Below are 18516 nucleotides of genomic sequence, written 5' to 3'. Positions count from 1 at the left end.
AAAAATTTTCAAAGTGTCTCACAATTCTGTCAATTTTCCGATTTGGGTGGATGCTAAAGTTTGACGTAATTTTAGGGTTTTGGGTGGCATAAAAATGTGATTTAGCGTGACAAGTGGAAGGGATTTGTCAAACGTTTCACAAAATTTAACAAAGCTTCAAAAAAATTCACAAAATTTGACAAATCTTCACAAAAATTGTCAAAGTTTCACAAGATTCCGTCAATTTCCCGATTTGGGTATGGATACTAAAATGTGAACTAATTTTGGAGTGTTCAGTTCCTAATTTTAGCGTGACGTCATTTGTGTACGGCTCATCACACAAAACGATAGAAATTGAAGAGTAGCCACACTTCGTACGAAAGCTTTTTGCTGCAAAAAATTCATTTGCTTCATCATTGGGTAATACAAAATTGCGTTCATCGACTTCAGGTGTACTGTCTCCAGTTGATATTATTTTTTCAATTTATTATCTTTATTATATGACCATGTTGTGCCCCAGGCTTATCAACACATGTTAAAGAAAGTGTTTCCATGTGATCTTGGACAACACTGACAACTTCAACTATTTGAAACCAATTAGTAACTTAGACGTCATTCGAAATAGACGTCCGCTTTTTAGGGATGGAGGGAGGTTCGGCAAAAGTGTGACTGTAATGTTTCACAAATTTTAACAAAAATGTTTACAAATATTAGGCCCTGCCTTCAACCGTATAGACAAGTATGAACGAACAGTTTTGATTGTATTTGTGGATCAGTTTATAAACAGCTGAAGCAAATTCATGCTGAAATTTCACGGACTGGCAATACTGAGCCTTTTTCAGCCAATTCGCCCGATGTGCCTTCTGGTAGCCTGAACAAAATACAACGATATTTTACAACTGTCGACTATTATCACTTTCGCTTGAAGTGCGTTGGGTCACTGCTTTATATCAAGTAACAGAGGCGCGCTACTCAGCACTTTGTAAAAGAAACGACACCAGTTCTGTGCTATTGTCGACAAACGACAGAAATATGCTTCGAGACCTATGGCTAATTTGTCTTTATTTAATAGTAAAAGTGAATGTTAAACCAAATGAAGTAAAAGATTCAGTGTCTACATTAAGCAAAGGAAGTAGCAGATTGAAATATTATATTACGAAACGCTTGCTGTTTGTAAAGGGTTAAACCTCAACAAGTGGCACTCGTCGAGTACAGATGGAAGATCTTGTTGATTCACCAACTTTTTCTCACATAGCTTATCTGAGTCACTCTATGCTGAACCAGGCTATTAATTTTCAAGGTAAAGATTACACACTAAAAATGTGCAAATTAAATTTGTTGAGGTAATGATAAATTTTGAGCTCTGATATTATGCAAATGCAACCATTACTCCTCACCACATATGTGTGCAAACACACGACCTGTGCAAATTTGAATCGTGTAACATAGCTCTGAAATCAAATGACAAACTCTAAAGAATCTCTAATGTGTTTGCATTTACAATAGCTGTGTAATTCACTGCTACGCACATATCCAAAATAGGTATGTACTCATAGAGCGGGAGCGAGATACAACAAACGGTTTGACCCAAATTTAGTAATGACCGGTCACAAATTTTGAATAATAATTTAAGTTAATTTTGGGGGGTATAATTGAACAATTTATATACGATGCTCGTAGTAAAAACGGAGATGTTACACGGGCGAGCATTTGGGTATAAATGAAATTTGTATAACGTTGAAACGTTCACGTTGGTATATCATGGTGAACATGACGACAAACTGGCCCATGGTTTTTCCATTTGCGAAATTACGTGAATTAATTCGTTGGTGTTGCAAAGACAAGACGACTTTCTGTCGTTTGCATGAATATTATGGAAGGTTTTGTTCATATTAATGGTCCATTATGAAAAATTGTATTGTTTTGACCCTTCCTTGTTTGGCCTTTACAGTAAACTGCGTATGTCGTATAAATTAGAAATTTTATTCAAATTACTAAGCACTCTGGTCTTCATAACGACTTCCGATGGAGTTTTGAGCATTCTGTGTATGTGAACTTTTAATCGTATTTAAATTAACTAGAAAATGGACTAATAGTTGAAGGGAACTGCAAAAATATTTCTGGTTTGTTGGTAAGATACTCACGGAATTTGGAAGGACCAAATCATTTTGCTATACGCACAATAGTGTCCTCGGGCACTCTAATGACGAACATTATGCAGATAGAGTGATTTTTCAAACTGCGAATTTCGATTCAATGGCACTCCGTTCGGTCGTAAACTAACAACCGTCGTCGACCTTTATTCAGAAAACATTTTTTTGAAGATATTATGATTAAGAGGAAAAACCAACAGAAACTTATTTGAAAACAGCTCATGGCTGAAAAGCCATCCATCTTGAAACCCATGAAATATAAATAACTATAAGAGCGCCACGTGCCACGTTAGTAAGGCGCCGTGACGCAAGTCCACACTATGAAAAATTTAAACAATTTTTTTTAGGGATTAACAAGGTACATCTAAACAGCAACTTTCTGACTTTCTGCCTTGGTTCCATTTGCCATTTGTGGCGTGCAATTTTTTTTAAATATTACGAATCGTTTGTAAAGTTAAATTTTTGCGGATCGGAGCTTTGGGTGCCACCCTTTTTGATATCAATACTTTTGAAAGTAAATGCCTTGCGACATCCGTCCCAAATTCTAAGAGATTTTTGTCTGATGGACCAATGGATCGAATCGAGTGCGTGAGTCGAACATTTTGGAATGTTAATCACTTTGACGGAAATAAGTCCAAAAATAACCGCGTGATTCAATGCAATCATTTAAAATTGTTTATAAAACCAAACAAAATTCAATTAGTTTTGGTGCGCTTTTATAGTTAGTAATATTTGAATGTACTACTTATGCATACAATGTTCAATGTTGCCATATTTGGTCACGATTGAAACAATCATAGCTGGACCGTAGACAAATCATACCTATGATTACCTATGATTTCTATAAGAGATGGACGGACTATTTCACTTCATGCAAGTGTAACCGTAGGCGCGTAAGGAGATGTCAGTTCCTGTTTCTTGGAATATTAGATTATACGTGAAAGTGTCAGTCATGGAACCTCTCATTCGCTAAAAATACTTATTTTAATCAGATAAAACAGCGCAAAAAAATTATGTTTTTGGGAATTCACAGAAAAAATCTTGAATCTGATTAGCGAATTGTGCGAATTCTCTGTTTTATTATCTCAATTCGTAATACCTGCGCGTTTAAATTAACGGGGGTATGTCTTGGAGTTGCTGTTGTTACTGTTGCAGTAATTGCTGCCGTAAAAATTATAATCAGAAACATTGGCATGTCCTCTATCAGTCTGGTATTAGGATGACCTTTAACAGGGTGGTTATCGATAAACTTCATCAGGGATATGCATGCCAGGACACATACAAATTAAAGAAATGTTTTCGTCTCAAAGATCAGTTACCAGTTATTCGTTTATCGAGGGGAAAAATAGGAAATTCCAACAAAAGAGAAGTTTTGCGGCCATCAGAGGAGAAGCGAGTGAAGTGATAATAAAAAAATCACGACCATGTAACACAACATACATTCCCCTGTTGCGGCATTTGTGCGTTTAATTTTACTTTTTTGCATACACTAGCGAAGTTATGTGTTGTGAAAGTGGTAAATTGATAACAATCCGAACAGTTGTTCGAAAAAAGTAGTTTCTTTTGCGATCGTTGCATTAGTAGCGCTGAAATGAAATGAAGCCATTTTTTCACTGTGACAGTAACGCAATTTTTTTTTAACGCAAAAATTGGTTGTAATGCTTAGTTTCCTCTTACCAAAAAGGGTACTCCGTGTGAGAGACAAAATTGAATTTTTTCAATTTTTCTTTGTTTATTTGACAGTTTGCTCTCTCACGGCGCTCTAACGGCTCTCTCACGGCGTACTTTTTTTTAAGTGGAATGGGCACTTAAGTTGCACAAATCATGAAATTTGTGTCGGTATAATGTTGCTCACATTTAGCATCGAAGGGACAATGTAAGCAACTGCCCTTCGGTGCCAACCTGTTGAGTGGCGCCAAATTTTGAAATAAATAAGTCGATTATCGCATGCACACATACTAATGCTTGATTTCCTCTTACGCCGTTTACGCTCCGTTTGCACTCCGTTTACTCTTTAAACAATCAAAAAGAGGCGTGGTTTAGCTAAACGAAGCCTAAACGGCGTAAGAGGAAATCAACCTTAAGGCTGCACCGCATGTACCCAGTGATTGGCGTAAACTCCTAATGTAGGACTATGGTTGTAAACGGCTCATAAGGTCACGCTGAAAAGTCTTCATAAAGATCGCTACGCTGTCACGTAACAAAATCTGAACGAGAAATTGTGCAACTGTTGCTGTTGTGATTTTTATAACAAAATTTACACGCTACGTAATGCTCAAAACAAACGAGGCATTGAAAACGTGTTTTGGTCCTATTTTTCATGACGAAATTTTCGAAACTGTCAAATGAAGTTAGAACTTTTTCTATTCAAAATCGCGATTGCTGCATCTGTCAATGAAAACTAAGACCAAAACACGTTTTCAATGCCTCGTTTGTGTTGAGCATAATGCTCAAAACAAACGAGGCATTGAAAACGTGTTTTGGTCCTATTTTTCATGACGAAATTTTCGAAACTGTCAAATGAAGTTAGAACTTTTTCTATTCAAAATCGCGACTGCTGCATCTGTCAATGAAAACTAGGACCAAAACACGTTTTCAATGCCTCGTTTGTTTTGAGCATAAGGGTTTTCGTAATAGCACCGGGCGTGGACGTACGTAATTTCCCCATTCTTATGTTACCTAACATTTCTAAATTGGAACGTTAAAATAGATTGTGGATTTGAGCACTATTTCACAGGAATCTCAATGATTGACGCTGTCGGCAAGTCGGTCACTTCTGTCACTTCATCGAACAATATTTTCATGGACAATGTGATCGAAAATTTAATTTCCTAACAAATGACTTTGATTTTTAAATTTCGTATCTCAAAAGACCGACTCGAAGGCAGTGCCATCGCTGATTTTTGCGGTAGTGACGATAACAATTTCCACAATCTATTACTCAGCAAAGATAAAAGGTAGTGAAAGATAATTGAATTTCCTGCTCTTTTTGACGTCATGTCTATCTCTTTTGAGTGTTTTTGAGTGTGATATTTGAAATGCCACTTATTTTTCTTGAATTCCGTTGAAAAATCTTTATCGAACGTGGTAGGTATATAAAATGCAGCAGGTGCAGAATCACTGGTCATAGTTTAGATTTTTATTGAAATGCGAGGTATCATTTTTTTATTGTGTTTATATTGTGTTCAGGCCTCTGGCGCAGATTGGTTGAATAGAACCATTCGTGTAGATTTTGTTGTCGATCGTGAAGTCTTCCATGCTTTCCATGATCAGAATGATTTTCCCAGAGAATCACCGATAAATGATCGTCGTGGAATCAATGCTACCAACGGTCAATTTCCTTGGACTATATTTACCAGAGCACGGTCACCTACCCAAGGGGCTCTTTGTACGGGTACGATCATTAGTGATAGCTACTTTCTTAGTGATTTACGCTGTCTCGGTCAACAGTGAGTGTTACACGTCATCATGGGATCTATGAACTACAAATTCAAAAATTATTTTTTATAGAATGATTCCACCGGCCAATTCGATGGGTATTTATATTGGATCTAATGAAGTTGATTGGCGCGACTCACCAACAAATTTCGTACGACATTCCTGGTACATAGCACCATCAGCCCAAAACAGTCCGAACATTGCGTTGTGCAGAATTGATGAACCATTGACCTTTAATCCGAATGTTCAACCTATTCGTTTGCCATACACATCTAACACTAACTTCTCCTATGAAGCATGGTCATCGTTATTACTCGGCTACGAACTTACAGCAAACAATAATAGATTTTTCGATCAGTTACGATCTGTACCGAACAAAATTTTGCACAACGATCAATGTAATTTCCTTGGTAGAATTGATGAACATGAAATGTGTGGATTGACAGACGTTACCCCATATGATAATGAATTTACACCAATACGCTTCAGTATATTTACAGGTAACATAAGTATTTGAATGTAGTAATTTATCGTTCGTCACATCACTAGCCACTCATCGTGAATCCTTGATTCGCATTCCCTTTGCCCAGTATTTGATTTTGGGTTTGATCCCTCTTTGTGAATGTCTCGTTAGATCGAATGCCTAACCGATCGATTTGCAACTCAAATGCAACTCTTTTAAGTAGTTGAACATTACATGAACTCTTTTAATCTTGGTAGTAAAGTGAAGCCAATTCAAATTTTACATTGAACTTTTCACATACGTTGGTTTTGTATCATTTAAGGCGGAGCTTGGATGGTGAACGAATATGCTGCAGATTTAAATCTCCATCCAGTTCTCATAGGGATTCACCACTATCAGTTCTTTAATGGAACTGAGGACACTTTTGGACGGGCGACCAGAGTTTCACATTTCTTGGAATGGATTTCGACACTCACTGACGGTGATACTAATAAATAATTGATGACAGTTTGACAACTTGTTCAATTAAATCTACGGTATTCTCCCTTAAGAATAACATTTTGCTTTCAATCACAATAAAAGCAGACGACGTGGTTAGGTAAGGTTTGGCGACTTTCGCTTATGTGCATTAGGCCCTGAAGACATTCGCGAGGTAGACAAACAACAACTGAATGGAGCAATGGTTAGTAGAAGTATTTTCCAGTGAAATATCCGGTTGACAGTGAATGGGCCTAAAACATTAACCCCCAAGCCAATTTTGGTTGACGAATGGTACCGGTTGCGACGTTACAAATAGACATTTTCTCCCCTGAATTGCCAACAGAACAGAATAGAGGGAGAAAAGAAGCGTAATCACACTGCACACCTGAAAAGAGTTTATCTATACGACAAAATAGTGCCAGTGCCTTCTGTATATTAGACTTCTACAATCCAAAGAAACGATCTGGTGAACCACAATAGATCATCTTCAAGGCCGTTTGAAATGCCATTCACGTTAAGAAATACCATCCACGTTAAAAAATCCCATAATGTGTATTCTTGAGTGTCTCAATGCAAGTTGCAACGTTCTTAGGATTTTTAGACCCGTACGAAGTACTGGGGTCTTATAGGTTTACGCATACGTTTGTAACACGTCGAATTGGACTCCCTGAGTAAGGGGAAACATATTGTGGTTGTCTAGAGATGCCAAATCCGCGAAAAAAAAAATGTCCGTCTGTCTGTCCGTCTGTCTGTCGTCTGTCCGTCTGTCTGTCCGTCTGTCCGTCTGTCTGTCTGCACGATAACTTGAGTAAAACGCATCCGATTTTGAAAATTCTTTTTTTTTCCCCGTTTGGTAATGTCAAAAGACAGGCTAAGTTCGAAGATGAGTGATTTTGGATCGACCCCTCCCGAGCTGTGGCCCAATAAGTGCTTTACGGTTTTTCGAAGATATCTCCGGACATTTAAACGTTAAACTTGTAAGTGATACGTCAAATAAAAGGTATTTACAATACCGATCGACAAAAAAAAAGTTTATGGAAATCGGATGACCGACTCGTGAGTTAGACCCCTTGGTGTGGAACAGGCACAGGGCGGCAAGCAGTTTTTGCTTGTAGGTCGGCCACATTTGAACATATTTCGTCTGCTTTAGCTTTATTAGATAGGTATTGACCGTACCAATCAGGGAAAATTTTTTTTATGAAATTATGTTCTCCAGAGCGTGAGCTAGGTCTCTTGGAGTGAGCTCTTATCTGGCTACTCGGAAGTACAGTGAACGTGGTGTATTTTGACAATATCTCGAGTAAATTTTGACAGAATTTCATGAATTTTTTTTTGTTTGAAAGGTATTAACGAATGTAAAGCGTCGGTACTATTTCCGGTCTCCTAACAAAATGGCTGCCGGCGGCCATATTGGATTTTAGTAAAACGATATAAAGTGGGAAAAATGATGCTTAGAGAGTTTCTGTTAACATGGAAATAATGTGTTAAGTGTGAGGGGTTTCAGGGATTCCATATATGGACATCTATATATACCTATATACAGCTATATTGAGCTATATACAGGCATATAGAGCTATATAATAGCATATTCCTCTGTGAAATGTTTATTTACAGTGAAATATAGGTAAATATAGCGGTATATAGCTGTTTAAATAGGAATTTATGAAATTTGTCTTCGTACGGGGCTGTCTATATTGCCTCCGGCAATTTAGTTGTTGATGATAACAAGACAAAGAGTGGATAATGTAAGTGATTTTAAAGGGAGAATAGTTTTTCAGCAGAGAAGAAAATGAAGTAAGAGAAATGAAGAGTTTCACATTAAAGGCTTTTGATACGAATAGGTGTTTCGTACGGGTCGGCGTTAGCTATGTTTATATTTAGCAAGGAAAATTTACAAATCCCTCAAGGGGAAAATGGGCTCCAAAACCCAAAGAACCAAGAAAAATTTTTCTTGGTTTTTCAAAAGTCTACTGTTACTGTAGGGTAATTCGGTACATAAAGGGGTCGGAAAGTGACGTACTGATGTCAAAAATAGATTAATGTATGTGGCAGTAACGTCTCTTGAAGATGATCTGTTATGTAAAGTCAAAACTCTAATTTCTCACACATCCAGATACGATTAATGGAAATATATGGGGCTTCCATGTCAACTTCCGAGAGTTCTAGCTCCCAAACGAGATCATTGACCGCCCAATTTTTTTAGTAAAGTCAAATTTTAGAGTATATAAGCTTTGAGCGTCACCCCTTTTAACATCAATACTTTTGTAAGTAAAGGACTTGCGTCACCCTTCCTCTTCTAAGAGGTTTTTGTCTAATACACCATACACGATTTATGCTGAAAAGTACATGTGAAGTTCAGTGGTTGCGATATAAAATTTTATTTTCAACACGTAAAATCAATTCGCCTACAACACCAAAGCAGCATTAAAAATTTATTTTTCAGAACAGTCCCAAACATGAACTTAAATATGTGTTCACCGAGTGAATTTTCCGTTCAGTTTTTGGATATATATATAAGGTACTACACACCATAAATTGGTTATAGGTGTATATATAAGTAGAGAATGAGACGGATGAGGATATGTGTGCGCCGCCCGGTTCACATGTACACATAAAAATATACTTAGGAAAAATGACACAACATCCACCTTTATAAAAATGGCAAAAGGAAAAATAATTCAAGAAAATATAAAAAAGCTCTCAATTTTTATGTCTGTCGCAAAAATTTCCCAACTTATTTTAAAATTCAAGCCACACCATTTTTTGGTTTCCTTCTTCGGCACATGCACACCATCCAAACGGAAACATTTTCAACATTTTTTTTTATGACATTTATTTGTTATCACCTTTGTTTCTTAATATAAATCTACTTTTGTGCTGAAGATATCACACGAAAGTGATGTGTGACGAGGAAATCAACTTACTTCAGCTGGGAACTGGCATACAGATTGCATCGTTGTTTCACAACTACATGTTCCAATGTGTCACGCAGTTTTTTATATGCGGAAATAGAACAAAGTTTCTACTGTTGTGAACTGTTTCTTTGTACTGTACTTCCTGGAAAAGAAGCAATGGAAGGTGTAGTGTTGCTTGTGTATTTTCCAAGCTATTTTCCTCGAGGGGATACTTTGGTTCTGCAAGTTTTTATTATTTTTATTCGATTAATGAGATTTACCTGTAAATAGTCTTAGGAGTAAGGCACTGACATATTCGTGTAAAACGCTGACATGGGAATTTTACAAAATAAGTTTATCATTGGTAAACTACACTACCAATTTCTGTCCGTCATTTTGGCAGCAGACGCCATATTGTCTTTAAGAGGCAATAATATTTTTAAGTTATAAAACTAACGAAATCGTTCAAAAAATGAGTCATTTTCGATTTAGCTTTAGCCCCCATTCTAAGTGTGTGTTGGACACACATCTATAGACGTATCCAACCATTTTAAGCTATATAATGGAAACTTTCCATTGAGGTGGTGATTAATAGAAAAAGGTATGTTGAAACGAATGAAGTACAAGATTTAATCTGACATTCGACTTCAATAGACTTATTAATATAAATATACTAGTCGACTGAAGGTATGCTTGCCATCATCTATAAAAAGTTAATCGATCAAATTTAAAGTGCCGGCTCCATTTGACAGACTAAAAGAAAACTTAAGTGAACTGAAACTGTAAAAAAGACGAGCCATCAGAACAGTCGGAGCGTTTGCTGCGACTGAGCCCCGTACAAACCCGTATATCTATTGCGTACGTGACCCTAGTGCGTCTGTCACCCTACTTTGACCGTAAGCCTATGCGCCGGTTAAAGTAGTTAAAGTAAAATTATTATGTAATGTGTACATCTTAGAAATTGCGCATAGCGCAATTACGAAGCCCCGTACGACGTTCCTTTCAAATAAAACAAAAATTTCAAATAGCCCTAAAATTTTAATTTATTGAGTATAAATACACATAGGGCCTAGTATCGGCCTCAGTCCGAGGACCCAAATTTAATTTTTTTTTCAACAACATTCTATTCGGCCTTTGATTACCTTCCAAATGACACAAAAATTACGAAAAACGAATGAAATTTACTCGAGTTCAATGTAAAATACACATAGGGCCCTAGTAGTGGCCTTAGTCCAAGGACCCAAATTTAATTTTTTTTCAACAACATTCTATTCGGCCTTTGATTACCTTCCAAATGAAACAAAAATTACGAAAAACGGATGAAATTTGCTCGAGTTATATGTAAAATACACATAGGGCCCTAGTAGCGGCCTTAGTGCAAGGACCCAAATTTAATTTTTTTTCAACAACATTCTATTCGACCTTTGATTACCTTCCAAATGAAACAAAAATTACGAAAAACGGATCAAATTTGCTCGAGTTATATGTAAAATACGCATTGGGCCCTAGTAGCGGCCTTAGTCCGAGGACCCAAATTTTTTTTTTTTTCAACAACATTCTATTCGGCCTTTGATTACCTTCCAAATGAAACAAAAATTACGAAAAACGGATGAAATTAGCTCGAGTTATATGTAAAATACACATAGGGCCCTAGTAGTGGCCTTAGTCCAAGGACCCAAATTTAATTTTTTTTCAACAACATTCTATTCGGCCTTTCCTTACCTTCCAAATGAAACAAAAATTACGAAAAACGGATGAAATTTACTCGAGTTATATGTGAAATACACATAGGGCCCTAGTAGCGGCCTTAGGCCAAGGACCCAAATTTAATTTTTTTTCAACAACATTCTATTCGGCTTTTGATTACCTTCCAAATGACACAAAAATTACGAAAAACGAATGAAATTTACTTGAGTTCTATGTAAAATACACACAGGGCACTCGTAGCTTTTCACTTCTAAGGCCCTAACTCACGGTCCACTCACCCGATTTTAAAAAACTTTTTTTTCCTGGATTGGTATTGACAATACCTATCATTTGCCGTGTCATTTACATTTATCGTTTATCCATCGTTTATTTTGCCATAAATATCACCAAAAGACCTTAAATCACTTAGGTGGCCCTAACTCACGAAGGGCCGACCCGAATATGCCCATCTTCGAACTTAGCTTCACTATTTTGACTATCTTTCAGGGATTTTTTTTTTTTTTGAAATCGGATTTGATTTACTCAAGATATCGACGTGACAGACAGACGGACAGACGGCCCAAATTTTTATTGCGGATTCGTCATCTATGAACATAGGCAAACACTTTGCCCTTACCGTCTGCTTCGAATTCCATCAATTACACACGGCATCGTAATCCTATAAGCCCCTTCGTACTTCGTACGGGGCTAAAAAATTTCTGCTGGTAAGTAAATTCAAAGTCAACATACTGACTGATGTAGGTATAAAAAAGTTATGATTAGGGTATATAAATGCGAATTTTCAATTTTGAATTCGTGCCTAAAACAATTCTTTTTGCAATTTGGTTATAAGAGCTGTATTACAGCTGCTGTAATCTCTAGTACGATTGTAGGCAAAATGTTAATGTTGGAGCAATGTAGTTATTTTACTCACAAACTCGCCAAAGAAACGAAAATCGCCGCATATGTTATGAAGTAATCAACCACTCCGCTGTGCGTAATATCATTTTCTCCCCTCAATAGGCCATATATGAGAAAATTGTGTTTTGTTGATGATTAGTCGAATAACATTTCTAGTTAGAAAAGTGCAGCCTTTTCTCTCCCGTGGGGAAAAAATAGAACTTTTCTGATTGGAAATCTCACTTCGTTTATTTTTTCAAAATTGATATTTCGAATTGATGTTTTCGTTTTTGTGGAGAAAACCGGTTACTCCCATCATGCACACAGAAATAGTTATTTGGATCACAAGGGACGAAAGTAAAGAAATTCAACCGTGTGCGAGAGTTGCTGCCCGCGCCGAAGGCAAGGGCCGCAATCGCACAGGTTGAATTTCTTTACGTCGTCCCGTGTGATCCACATAACTTTTTATCACGAGAACTACGAAAATTGTAATTGAGGCACATAAACTCGAAGAAATGCGTTATCGTATGATGAATTAAACCAAAATATGTTGACATTTGCGGGGGTATAAGAAAATATTAACATTATCAACCATCAAAACAATCAGACGTAAAAACAACAACAATATCCTTTGAATTATTCGTCATCAACTTTGTATGCTAACATTAATCAGAGCACTGGCGCACGGTTTTTTCAATATTGATCAAAGTAAACACCTTGACAAGATTTGACTTTCGCATTATGTACATCGACTTTCGCATTATATACATAGACTTTCGCATTATGTATTATCCGATTTCGATACATAACTTGCATTTTTTTACTTTCGCTTCCCGTTTGGGAACCGAAAATTACAATTTTCGTAGTTCGTGTGATGAAAAACGTTTTGTTCACCTCTGAGAGAAATAAGAAATTCCAACTCGCTTCGCTCTGGGCGTGAACATTGCCCAGTCCATTCTAATATCAACATTGGGAGACTGTTCGACAAGGGGGTAATCACTAGTAAATCAGTAAATCAAGTAAATCACGGTAAATCACAAAAAATTTTGAAAAATTTTTGAAAAATTTTTAATTGTCACTGGATTACATTTCGAAGTATCGTGGCCGTAAACATATAGGATAAATTTCATGAACTAATACAAATTGAAGTAAATAGATTCAAATTTAGTAGAAACTTCATTTTTGATTTACTGTGATTTACTGTGATTTACCGTGATTTACTGAGCTAGTAAATCAGTGATTACCCCTCGCTGTTCGACACTATTGCTGAAATAAAATCAATTGGAACACTAGTGCTGATGACATGTAAACATTGATAAATATTCGTGTAGCCAATCTCTTAGAGAAGTCATAATTACTCTAAGGCCAATCTAGAAAAAATCCTTTTCAATACACGTTCGCACACGATTTTTAACCAAACTCGCCTTCTAGGTAGCTACAGCGAAAAGAGCAATTTTACTTTTTTTCTGTCGATATCAAACAATCAAGTTCTTTATCTCCGACCCAGTCATTAAAAGTTACTCACCTTTATTTCTATGTCGCGTACTATTGCAATTATCCTTTCGACCATTAACCTTTGCAAAATTTCTAAACATATAAAAGAGCACGTCACCATAATAAAATCGTTGCCTCTCCTAATGGAAACGATCTTGGTGTACCGCTTTTTCTTGCGTATATTTTCTTCTCTTAATAAAGAAAAAAAAAACGTTACACAATGAGTGTAATTACGCCCTAGGCCCTAAGTGCTATTGTCATATTATGTCGTTAGCTGATAGACAAATAAACGTAATTCGGTCTGCAGAAAATTGCGCCAACGAATGATTGTTATTTCGTTTTTCTATTAAAGCTTTTGTCAAACGACACTTATATGCTGTTTTATATATCAATTCAGATTCAACCCGAAGCACTCAAAACTTTTAAATTATACACTCAACAACACCAGATGGTAATCTAAAAGAAGAAAAAAAAACGGAACGAAAAAGCATTTTTTTAATGCATATCCAACTTGTTGTGTGAGGAACACTGTGAAACAATGATGGATAAAATAATCGGAACATTTTTTTGCACCCTGCGTTGGTAATTTGCGAGCGAGTAGGTGTACTAAAGTTTTTGGATTATCAATTGTTGGTTCGATACGTAGACCTCGAGGAGAATAATATAAGGAAAAAATGTTAGCTGCTGGTTAACCCAGCTGTTACTTATTAAAATTCCCACACTCCCACAGCTGGATCATATTACCACACTCCCACAGCTGGATCATGTTCCCACACTCCCACAGCTGGACCATCATCCACATTTAGGGACTCTTATCTCCAAATGGGTTTCCAAAGCCTCAGACCCGAAACAGGTCAGGTATCACGGGTATCACTTGATTTGAAACTGAAATTCAAGGCAACCTGAAAATATGTAAGTTTGAACTGACCTGACCTGAATTTTTCTGAAATCAAAAGAAATTCAAGGGCAGTTTTCAGGTCCCATCAAATATACCTGAAATTTGACCCGATTTATCTGAATTATTGGTCTTCAGATTTCAGGTCAGGTACAAATGTTCAATTCAGGTTTAGTTCTAATTAGATTCAGGTGATCTGAGCTTCAGGTCAACCTGACCAGTTCCGAGCCTTCCAAATTGCGCTGAAAAATCGACGACACGAAACCACGACTTTGTGAAGAAAAGTATTAGTTTATGAATAATCTTCGACTACCCACTAATTTTGTTTCTCGTGTCTCGAGTTCATGAAAATACTAATCCCCGTACAAAAGAAGCCGAATCGAAAATGGTGTTGGTGGTGAGCTTTGAAGTGATTTCAGTAGTTCGAACAATCATAGACTAAAAATTCTCGAGGAAATGGTAAATGATACTTATTTATCGCAAGACTCCATTCGATTTAGCGACAATTAACTCGGTACAGACTGCAAGCATATGACCAGCTTTATTATCGGGTCTATTACTTCCATCGATCAAAGTATTTTCAAAATTGGTTGATTTCAAATCTTGTACTTCAATTGTTTTAACATGCATTTTACTATATAAATGACCATATTACTCAGAGTTTGTCATTATTTTTCTCGACGTTTATCGATAACAGATGACAGGCGTATATGACAGGTTACGTCGGTTGTTTGCAACAAGAGCAATGTGTGTGTTACTGAGATCTTCAAACGGTTGTGTTTTCCGTTGTCTAACGTATGCTACACGTCGGTATAGAATGGAACAATTGTTGAAATCAGCAAAGCGAAATTACTTGTGTGTTTTCGCTCCTCATATTTCACAGACGACAAAAATATCGTTACGGCAGTTATCGAATCTATTACTTCTTTTGATTTGAGCATTTTCAACAGATTGAAATCGATGCTTTCACATCATTTGTTTAACATGTATTTTCCTATATAAGCCGGCGGTATTTGCAAGAGCTCATCATTAATTTAGTCGTAGCTGCCGATAGCAGATGTTTCCAAGGTAAAAAATCCCCGAACACCTAACTGGTTTCTCGTAAAAACTTCTTAGTTTCCACCAAAACATAGTTTCATAAAAATCGACCCTGACTTGACTGACTCATCTTCTTTGCTTTTCATATATTCTTATACCTTCCAACAATCGACACGTAACGAGAGCTATACGATACCATTCATACCGGTACCGTCGATTTTATTATAAGAAAATATTTATCCGAGAAGTAAACTTCACCTTTACAGTCACGGTACGGTTCATGTGCTCGATGGGGCGAATAATCGTCAGCTTGATTAAATTCTCTATTCAAATCTATTGAAAACACTTTCGAATATTCAATATAATCGTCACCGTCAATTTAATTTCTTCGTACACGCTCTCTCTATCCGTAAATGTCTTTTTTTTTTCATCATAAGAGCAAATAATCAGAGATAATTGCTTAGTGCTTTCGAAAACATTACCATTTTGGATACATACCCCCATTTTGTATGCATTAAATTTTTACATTTTAAAAGCAAAATATAAATGGAATTTATAGACATTTCACAAAATTTCTTCTTCCATACTTTCTCCCGTACACCCATCCATCGTCAAGTAAATATCGGGTGTATTAAATCTAATTTCATACAATCTTGTCATCTTTCCCATGCGAATATACAAGAAATTCTTCTTTTTTTTATTCTTCGTCGTCTCCACTTATTGCGGTGGTGTATGATTTCGAATTTATTTACGTGACGATAATGGCGTGTATGTACGATGATGGTGTGGGAGAGTATTGCAGATATACACACCGGCTCTTATTTTATATAAATAAATGGAACTCAAGTAGGGGTTGATGTGCACATAATTTAGTTTCATCTCTGGAATGAACACATCAAAGAGCATAATTTATACAGCAAATTACGGAATATAGACTTGGCGGTATAAAAGTCCATTTTTAACATCAAATTGGTTAGATGGTTGGTATTAATGCAAATGATTGCATGTAACATTCCCATGATCAGGTTGGATGAGTTTCTTTTATCGGAATTATCGTTGGTGCCAAAAGACATAATCCTAACTTTTTACGGATGTCTTAGATCACGTCGTATTGCTGGAACGGTGGAGCTTAAAAAACCTTGACTATAAAAACTTGGCGGATGTTTGTTCGTCGACAAATTAACAACATTTTCGTGGAAACACGTATCCAAGTACTCCCGCATTACATACAGAATATGACAGTTATGCAAACATTGAAATTAATGATTTCATGTGATACATTCTATATTTTCCCCCTTTTAATATATAAAGCAAACCATCTCACAGGCATAATTTGTTTCGATTAAACGAAAACCATGGAAAGCTCTAATTAAAAGTTTAATTCCAAAAAGTTGGGATTTTTTTCTTTTCTTTTTCGTTTCTTCCCATAAGGAAGCGATTTTCGTAAATGGATGATGATGAAAAGTGATTCGAATAAGAAGATGAAGGCAACAGAAAATAAGAAAAAAAAAACTTTTCAAGACTTCAGATTGCCGGAAAATAGTTTCTGTATTGGAAAACTTTCAAGCAAAATAGTTTATGTCGTTTATTAAATATTTAACAGAAAGAAAACTTTTTCTTTTTTGGTGTACAAAATTCAAATAAAATCCCCCACCGAAACTAGATCGTCAAAAACTTAATGCAGAACTTATAAGACGCAGGCGATATGCCATGCTAAGAATCCAATTTTCGTTTATTGCATTATTTAAGTGGATGAAGTTAAGTTTTTCATCAATTAATGCGTGGAATGAGAATTATAATGACGAGAAATTGAAATTTACATACTTTTGCGTCTCGTTTGAAAAGGTGGAAGGAATTCATAGAATTTTTACATGCTACATGAGTCGAAACGTGTAACTTTTCATGTATTAAGCACTACTTCCGACGCTCTCAGCATGCAAAATCTGATACATAACCCGGGATGAAAATTAAAAGTCTCATTGTCACGTTTTTACTCGACTTCGCCTCGGATCTACAAAATTCACACGAAAACTTTATTTTTCATATTGGTATCCCTAGAGAGAAGGAGATAGCGAAATGTTGTTTGTTTGTAAAACATATTCATATTTATGTTGGATACGGAACGGAAGGTAGATAGTTTTTCAACTGACTATAGAACTTTCAACTGAAGAGAAGAAACCTTTATTATTGAAACTTAATCAAATATAAATTACAAAACTAAAAGCTTTTCTCGACTTACATCAAGTAATTTAACAATGGGAGAGTGCAAAACAATATTAAAAAGAACTGTGGAAAGTAAAGTGGACCGGATGCTCTAAGAAACTTGATTTCAATAATAATTTTTAGCCTTCCACGAAGCTCGAATATGAACAGATCTGTAGATGTGGTAGGAGTACAGTAAAATGATTATGATACCATTCAGAGAAAGAGTTAAAGAATAGATTCACTTTGGAGTGAATACAGTCGGCGACTTTGAAATAAGTGACACATTTCGTTACAGCGGTTTTTCAGCCGATTCACTCATACGAATAATAGTAGATTACATTGGATGCTGCGGAGGTAGTTCATTACATGAGGGATCAATTTTGTGATACGAGCCGAACTCACAAGTGTGGTTATAAGCAACAAGCTTTGGAAACGGTTATTTTGACAAGTGTATAGTTTGCATATCCGAGCCGAAGGCGACTTTTATTTTTGTGTTTTTTATTTCAGTTTTTTCGAAAGTTTTTAATGAATTTGCTTAGATTGGTGTGCACTTAATTCAAGTGACAAAGTTTGTGATATCAAAACTAACATAACATCGCGAGTACTGTTTCGATTTCAGTGTTAAAGAATATTTCATGTAACACCGCTTTCCGCGGGTGGGAAATGTACGTGTAACAACAATATTCCGGGTGGATAGGCAATAATACATTACTATACATTACTATAACAGTGAAGTAATTTGATATCTCGTATCCAGATGAGTAAAAGTATCCGAGGGCTTCAGCCCGAGGTACTTTTACTCATCGTGATACGAGATATCAAATTATTTCACGTGTAAAGTATGGCGTTTTACTTTACGAGCGAGGAAAAGGGTCTTCACTAGTGAGGGAA

General features: G+C 36.3%; 1 protein-coding gene across 1 annotated transcript; it reads left to right on the top strand.

Annotated features, from left to right (window-relative positions):
• Positions 1-5274: 5274 nt before the first annotated feature.
• LOC119066594 (plasma kallikrein-like) lies at positions 5275-6578 on the top strand. Its single transcript, XM_037169149.1, has 3 exons — positions 5275-5581; positions 5643-6070; positions 6356-6578. The coding sequence occupies exons 1-3, from the start codon at positions 5280-5282 to the stop codon at positions 6529-6531; spliced, it is 906 nt and encodes a 301-aa protein (XP_037025044.1). The 5' UTR covers positions 5275-5279; the 3' UTR covers positions 6532-6578.
• Positions 6579-18516: the final 11938 nt, after the last annotated feature.

This window comes from Bradysia coprophila, chromosome IV (genome assembly GCF_014529535.1).
Source record: "Bradysia coprophila strain Holo2 chromosome IV, BU_Bcop_v1, whole genome shotgun sequence".
Taxonomy (NCBI): domain Eukaryota; kingdom Metazoa; phylum Arthropoda; class Insecta; order Diptera; family Sciaridae; genus Bradysia; species Bradysia coprophila.
This window is presented reverse-complemented; position numbering and strand designations above follow the sequence as displayed.